This window comes from Wasmannia auropunctata, unplaced genomic scaffold, assembly GCF_000956235.1.
Source record: "Wasmannia auropunctata unplaced genomic scaffold, wasmannia.A_1.0 LD336029.1, whole genome shotgun sequence".
Classification (NCBI taxonomy): Eukaryota; Metazoa; Arthropoda; class Insecta; order Hymenoptera; family Formicidae; genus Wasmannia; species Wasmannia auropunctata.
In genome coordinates, this window is record NW_012026861.1 from 1,111,428 (window position 1) to 1,119,821 (window position 8,394).

At 35.2% G+C, this 8,394-nt stretch overlaps 1 protein-coding gene across 4 annotated transcripts in view; it reads left to right on the plus strand.

Moving 5' to 3' along the window:
- LOC105452573 (epidermal growth factor receptor) overlaps positions 1 to 4,713 on the plus strand; it is a 153,008-nt gene extending 148,295 nt beyond the window's left edge. For all 4 annotated transcript variants that reach the window (XM_011693805.1, XM_011693803.1, XM_011693802.1 and 1 more), the window contains 5 exons: positions 121 to 431; positions 704 to 1,921; positions 2,289 to 2,697; positions 2,840 to 3,019; positions 3,275 to 4,713. In XM_011693805.1, the coding sequence (XP_011692107.1) occupies positions 121 to 431; positions 704 to 1,921; positions 2,289 to 2,697; positions 2,840 to 3,019; positions 3,275 to 3,582 (2,426 nt within the window). In that variant the 3' untranslated portion in view covers positions 3,583 to 4,713. The remainder of the gene's footprint in view (positions 1 to 120; positions 432 to 703; positions 1,922 to 2,288; positions 2,698 to 2,839; positions 3,020 to 3,274) is intronic.
- The last annotated feature ends 3,681 nt before the right edge of the window (positions 4,714 to 8,394 follow it).

The window sequence follows — 8,394 nt, forward strand, 5'->3', positions numbered from 1 at the left end:
CATTACTGTCACGGAGCGATAGTTGAAAATAATAAATTGCCTACAGTATATTTTTGTAATATAATTTATAGTAAGTGGTGCTATAAAAAAGTTTTTTTTTTCTTTTTTTGTAATTCGCAGGTCATTATTACGAGTTATATAGTTCGGATTCAGAGCCAGAAGACGACCCTTTAAAAATTCTCGTCGGAAAAGGCGTCTGTCAGAAGTGCCATCCACGTTGCAAGAGGTGCACAAATTACGGCTTCCACGAACAAATGTGTCAAGAATGCGCCAAGTATAAGAGAGGAGAGCAATGCGAGGACGAGTGTCCGGCTGATCATTTCGCGGATGCTGACACGCAGCTATGCATACCGTGCTTCGAAGAGTGCCGAGGATGCTTTGGGCCAGAGCCTAATCAGTGTTACAAATGCCGGAATTATAAAGTTTATATTGTACGTAGATATACGATAATATTAGAAATATAGTCTTATTTACTAGACGCGTATTAAAGATATTTTATTGAGCATCTAGTAAATATAGATAACAGACTTGTGGAGCAAAAAAGTTGGAATTAACTTTTATTATATCGATATTAAAATACACATATCTTTATAATTTATCTTTGTAATTTATAATAGCGTACTTTTAATATATAAATTCTATATACTTTGCTATGAAAGAATTAAGAGTAACAATACTAAGTTTATACAATTTATGTATTTAGGACAGGATAAACGGCTCTGATGAAAATACAACATCTTTCAACTGCACGGAGACTTGCCCGCCGGAATATCCTCACAAGATCTTTCCCCCCGACAGCGAACCGTACTGTTCCGTGGAGACAATAGGCCTTGGCTATCAGATGGAAAATGATTTTCATCCCGCCGTTTTGGGCGGCATTGGAATCGTATTTGTGGTGTTTGTTGTCGTCATCATTGCGTTGCTGTACTTCTGGCGAATAAGAACGAAAGCTAAGGAGAACACGGTGAAGATGACGATGGCTTTGACCGGCCTGGACGACAACGAACCGCTTCGGCCGACGGGGATGAAACCAAATCTTGCCAAACTACGAATCATCAAGGAGGAAGAGATGAGAAAGGGCGGTATATTGGGCTTCGGTGCTTTCGGCGATGTGTTCAAGGGCGTCTGGGTGCCCGAAGGGGAGAACGTAAAGATCCCAGTCGCTATAAAGGTCCTCCAGAATGGCACGGGTGCGAACACGTCCAAAGAATTTCTCGACGAGGCTTACATCATGGCCAGCGTCGAGCATCCGAATCTACTGCAGTTACTCGCGGTGTGCATGACGTCGCAGATGATGTTGGTGACCCAGCTGATGCCTCTGGGCTGCCTGCTGGACTTCGTGCGCAAGTTCAAGGATAAAATCGGCTCGAAGCCGTTGTTAAATTGGTGCACGCAAATCGCCAGGGGTATGGCCTACCTGGAGGAGAGGCGATTGGTCCACCGGGATTTGGCAGCGCGAAATGTCCTCGTCCAAACTCCGAACTGCGTGAAGATCACCGACTTCGGTCTCGCTAAATTGTTGGACATCAACGAGGAGCAGTATAAAGCCGCGGGTGGGAAGATGCCAATCAAGTGGCTGGCATTGGAATGCATTCAGCATAGGGTATTTACTCACAAGTCGGACGTGTGGGCGTTCGGAGTGACCATCTGGGAGGTTCTCACCTACGGTGGTAGACCGTACGAAAACGTTTCCGCTCGTAACGTGCCGGAGCTGTTGGAAAAGGGCGAAAGATTACCGCAACCCGCGATTTGCACAATTGATGTATATATGATTATGATTAAGTGTTGGATGCTTGATGCTGAGACCAGGCCTCACTTCAAGGATCTGGCAGAGGACTTCGCGAAAATGTCAAGAGATCCTGGTCGATATCTTGCCATTAAAGGAGATAAATACATGAGACTGCCTTCGTATATACTACAGGTAATTAATTTATTTTTTTATTAATTACTAAAGATAATTGATATATTGATGACATTAACTAAAGCTACAATCAATTTTATTAGCATAACTACATCATAATTTTATTAATAATGCTTCAAATTGTCTATATTAATTTTCGTACATTTTTACACAGCTCAAACTAATAAAGTATTAGATACTAGATCTCATTAGCAGTAATAATCTAATCAATTTCTAATGAGCAACATGACAAAAATTAGTATATTTCTAGCATGTGACAATTTTATTAACATAATTTTTCTAGTAATTATGTAGCGATAAAAATTGTTGAAAGAAAATTCAACAACACAGTTTAACATTGTCTCGACTTATTAACGTGAATTTTCAGAACGAAAAGGAGATGATACGAAACCTCGCATCAGCGATGGACGGTCCTGAAGCCCTGCTGGATGCTGGCGAGTATCTGCAACCTAAATCGCGGGCTCCACTTCCGCCCGCGATTTCCGCGTCAAGCGCTTCCGGATGCTCGCCACCGAATACACCGGTGAAGTCGTGCTGGCCGAACGGCAAGCCGCTCGCCGCTGATTCTCCGACGCCGCAAAATCAGCAAAACTGGGACCGAGAGCTCCTGAGGTACGGCGGAAATCATGAGAGCGGAAACGCGTCGCACGAGGCCGGCAATTCCGGCCAGCACGCGCATTACGCGCATCCCAATGGTCACTGCGGACACGTCGCAGTGCCGGATAGCTCGAATTCGAGATATTGCTCAGATCCGTTGAAGATGGTCGGTGTTAGAGGTAAGCAAAAATATCGATTGCTAAAAAAAAAAATCAAATGGAATATTGTCTGATTGCGACAATGATTGATATTGAGTCAAGTAAATACATATACGGAAGTACATGAAGTAAATTTATTAATGAAGCAACGGGGGAATTTCAGATTGCGACGTCACGGACGATTGTTTCGATACGAAAGTGAACATCGTCCAACAGCAAGCTCAAGTGGGTAACTTGAAACTGGACTTGCCGATAGACGAGAATGACTATCTCGTACCGACGCCACAGCCGTCAGTCAACGCGACACAATATATAGATCTCATCGGGGACTCTAAATCAACAGGTGAGCGGAAATAAGATTGGCTACTTTTAGCAATTTAATTAACAAATTTTTGATTTTTTGACAATCTCGGGAGTTTTTTCAATATTATTTTAGCAATTTTATCGATATTGAAGATAAATACATTAAAGCTAATTTTCACAAGTTCTCTCAATGCATTTATATTTTTATGTATACATATAATTTTTACGTGTAATTGCTAATTGATTTATTTATATAAGCTCTTTATAAAACCGAAACTATTTTTATTTTATTTAGAACCCGAAACAAAGCGGTTGAACAATGGCTTCCGGAAATATCCAGACTTCCTGACAATTCAAGGGAAGACGTCGCTGGACAATCCGGAGTACATAATGTCGCAGGACGAGGGTCCGCTCACGCCGCAGACTTTGGGTATCCCCACACCGGACTTGGAAAAAGTTCTGCCAAATGGCGTATTTGGGTCTCAAATTAGGCAACGAAGTTCCGAAGAGGAATCGGATCACGAATATTACAACGATTTCGATCGGTTGGAACGGGAATTGCAGCCGTTGAAGCCTTTCAGAAAGAACGAAACAACGGTGTGATTTTAGTGTGATGCTATTGAGGATATACGAGAAAGACTCAAGATTCTGATATGATCACGAATGGTCATATCAGTGAAGCTTTTATTGGGATAAAAGATGAATCTTGAAGGGAAAATAGAAAAGCATTGAAATGCTTCCTCATTAAGCATCATCCGACCGCATCATAGTTACTCAATTTCCGAGTACAGGACCCATTGTACTTATAAAGGACACTTCGCTCAAGTGCCGCGCTTGATTGTGATTAGAACTAAGAGATTCGTGCGTATCACGAGGTATAAGTATAAAAACGAAAGAGACTATAATGACATATACCGGAAATAAGAATCGCGCGACGGCGATACTCGCGAACAAGTAGTGCAAAGATATTCTTAATGTGCCATTTGTGGCTTGTAAATAAATTACTTTTCGTACTAGTTTTTCGACGATACAAGAAACATCCTAGGACTTAATTCGCAGCGACAGCAACGCTAATATCGCAACGTCAATATCGTCCTTGCTTAATAGCTTTTCTTCAGGCATGTATTAAGATATTTTGGGTCTTTTCGAACTTAGTTTTTTCGAAATTAGTTTTTATATACATAAAATGGTTGAAAATGTCGAAAACGATACATATAAATGGTTTCACTTCTTTGACTAAATTTGCTCTACATTTATCTTTGCAATAATGACTCAGTTATTATAGTTCAAATTTATTATATTGATTTTTATAATCTTCATAGACATAAAATTGATCTTATTTTATTATTCATTCTTGCAAAGATATCTATACGCCTTAAGAACGTATATTTACAATGACGATATCTGTTTGTTAATAAACTTTATTAAATATGCGGATCAATGTTTTCATGTAAGCAAATTTTATAATTGACAGATTATAATGCAAAGAAAAAATTCTATTGTAAAAAAAATTATATTGCAAAGTATCGAAAAATTAAAATTGTCTACAGCAATCACTCGCGAACTTTGAAGAGATTCATGGTTGTTGTTGAAACTTTAATGGCAAAAAACGGTTTTAGGCATTTAATAGCGGAATACTGGAAATGTATTGAAAAATCGTTCAATACATTTTATACAGATATACGATCTGTTTTAACATTTTTTTATTTTATTTCTTTTGTTAAATGCAGAACAAAATTGTTAATGTAAAATATTTATATCATTAAATAATAAACGTGTCTTATGTTCATTTGTAAAAAAAACGTAAATTTAAATATATTGTTAACTAAAAGCATTTTTTTTTATATTGGTATTAAATTTAATTTCAAATGTAGAATATAATTACTTATGTACATTCGAAATGGCAATAATATAATATGTTTTAAATTTCATTTGTTTAATATGAACTCTTGTTAGAAATTAATTAATGTTTTTAAAAATGTTTTAGTATTTGTAAAGTGTTCCGCTTAGAATGGTGAAAGTTAAGCGGTCCCGCTACAAAGACCAGTTTGCAATAACGTTCCACAATATAAATCTGATTAATAACAGCCTTTTTAATCTGCTTGATAGATCATAATGTGGAAAAGATTCTGATGAAAATTTTATTTAGAATTTTTTATATTTTTCAAAATTTTTATATAAATTTCAGAATTTCTGAATAATTTGATTTAAAAAAATGTCTCACAGTTGGAATATTTTTTGGAATTGGAATACTTTTCAGAAGTTTTGAAAAAGTCTATTATATATGTTCTAGAATTCTTCGTGTGTAAAATCTCCAATATTCCAAGATTTCTTATTTTATAATTTCTGAAAAAAACTTATAAATCTGAAAAAATTTAAGGTATTTTTTAAGCAATTTTCATAAATTTAAAATAAAACAATTTTTGAAAATATGAGAATTTTTTTCACCAGAAGGGGATAAAAAAATCAGTTACTTGCCGCTCGAACTGTTAAACGCTAGGGCAACCGGGTCACAATATTTGTGCGATACACCGCTGACTGTGATATGAATTATTTTACTTTCTTAAGACACTCAAATACCGCAATGGAACATTTTTCCCTGCAATAAGTTACGACAGCGAAGCTACATTGTCCTATTTTACTGCCGAAGAATGAATTTGTCTCACGTCGAGATTCGAATCGAGAGGAACGCGATTCTACTTAAAAATGGAGGAACAAGAGACTCAAGTGTTTTTTTTTCTCTGCCTCTTATGCCATCGTCTTTGTAGTGGAATCGGTGGAAAAATTGGCCCTGGGATGGGAATTATCGATTCAATTTTTTTATACACGAAACATAATTTGTACATAGTTTAGTGAGTAGTATAGTAAACGGAAACCTCTACAGGCGTAAGAAACGAAAGGTAGTCGAACGAAATCAGTGATCGTATGTCGTCAGGATACGGCGATTCGCACCAAGTAACAGTACGATAGGACGTGCCATGTTGTACAGAAAAGAAGAAAAAATACACGAAAGAGCAGAAAGTTTATAATGCAAAACGGATTTTTATTGTATTTAATAAATTCGCGGGAACTCTGTCCTACGAGCCTTGCATTTGCTATAGATAAGCAGGAGCGTGCGCGCGCGAGATTGGCAATCTTCTTTTGAAATAATATTGATATCTTTTATAATCAATACAATATATCTATTATCATTTTGTATTTTGGAAAAAGAATGATGATAATATTATATTATAATTATATAATTTTTTAGTCAACCACATTGGGAGCTTTAATTTTCCAGCTTTGATGTTTTCTCATAATATTCTCGTATATAAAGTAATCAATCAAGTCATTCCAAAAATTAAAGGGACAAATATTCGAATTCAAAATATCTATTCCTCCATTTTCAAATCATCCAATAACACACATATATCAATTTTATATATATATATATATATATATATAGGCAATCTACGTCGCTTTCACATAGAAAAAAAGAGAATATATAATATATTCATTTTTTTTAACATTGAAGATACAAAAAATTATATTGATCACCAATATCACGAAGTATTTTTGTACACCTCATCTTTATCGCGATCGTATTATATGATGATCAAAATGAAATCTAGAACGTTTGCAAAAAAATGCTTGCAAGAAACGAAATATACTCCGTACAGATTTTCAATCTCGCTGCACGCTGTGCGGTATCTTACACGTAATAATGTAGCCAATACGTATATCGTGTATATTGTATTAAGTGTTACTAATTATTATTATTTGTAACAGATTCTTTTTGTAATATATCATTCACCGTGACGTGTTGCTCGCGTCGCACGCGGAAAGACCCGTGATTCTTCTTGCGCGGACCAAGAAAATGTCTTTCCATTTTCCTCACTATCGCACATTTGATCTACGTGTAAATTAAATTGCGACTGAGCGTGCTGGTTAGAAATTGTACAGTGTAATCGAACGTTATGTAATTTACGAGGAGCTGCATTTGCCATTCGGTTGTGGACATAGAACTTATAGATCTTTATTGTATCATTATATACCGTAAAAATTTATTGTAATAAAGAACAATCAATTCTTACCGGTTGTCGTTTCTTTTTAATCTAAATAACTCAGCGTTATGCAAACTACGAACATTTTTCAATAATATTTTTCCAGACGCACGTTTACTGTGCCATTGCACATACATACATAAGGAAAATTTATATGCAAAGAAAAAAAATTACATTTCTGTTGACATTTCCTTATTAGATTTTAACGAGGAAAAGATCCAAGTGTCCTTCGATTTTAATGAGCTTTGAATATAATATTTTTTTAACAAAATTTTTAACAAAAAGAATTAAACAACCGCATATTTGTGCCCATACGCACTTTTAGAGGGTGAAAAATTCGATATCTTCGATGTTATTTGAAATTTCAGAGTTATTTGGTCTTACAATTGTATCTTTCATAAAAATAATATTTGTGCATAGAAAAATTCTTACAAGAAAAGGGAGCCAAGTGTCTCTCCGATTTTGATGAGCTTTGAATATCTTATTTTCTAGACAAAACCAAGAATTAAACAACCGCTTTTCTCTTAAAAAAAATCGGTTTTTTTATTTCAAATCGAATATCGTCGAAATTATAAGATAAAAAAAATATATGTTTCAAATAAAAGTTGAATTGCTTTAAAAGTACTTCATAATTTACAATAATTTATTTATTTTTTGTATACCCTCAACCAAATATTCTTTTTAATTTTTTAAATTTTTCTTAAACCAAATTAAAGATTATTTTAAGACAAGACGAATTCAATTATGTACGATAAAGTTTTTTTTTCGAAGTATCATTCTTGAGAAATATAATAATTATAAACATTTCTATATGCACACCATCTGATACTTGTTTATGCGTTTAATTCTTCACGCAGCACATTCTGCAAGCAATTTTTACATTTGACGGCAGATAACAATGAAAACACATCTGAAATATTCTGCACATATAATTATGAATCAATTTTATTGCGCACGCCTAGACAATATATGCTTACGAAGCATTTGAATGATATCAGTATTAAGTCAAATCGATGAAAACAATTCTATTTCGGGAACAGTCTGCGCATCTGCATATGTATAATCACGGAAATATTTTTATTGGAATAGGGTTCATACATAATGATAAGCAACAGTATAAAATGCTTGTTACTATGCGAATGTTAGAATCGTAGTTCAACGTACGATATTAGAGTCGAAATAAACAAAACCGATTTTTTTTTCTAAGGGATGTTTCATCCCTTAAAAGCGCGAACGGGGACGAATATGCGATTGTCTCGTGGCGGTTGCTTAATTCTTGGTTTGTCTAGAAAATAAGATATTTCAAGCTCATTAAAATCAGAGGGACACTTGACTCCCTTTCCTCGTAAGAATTTTTCTATGTAATTTCTAA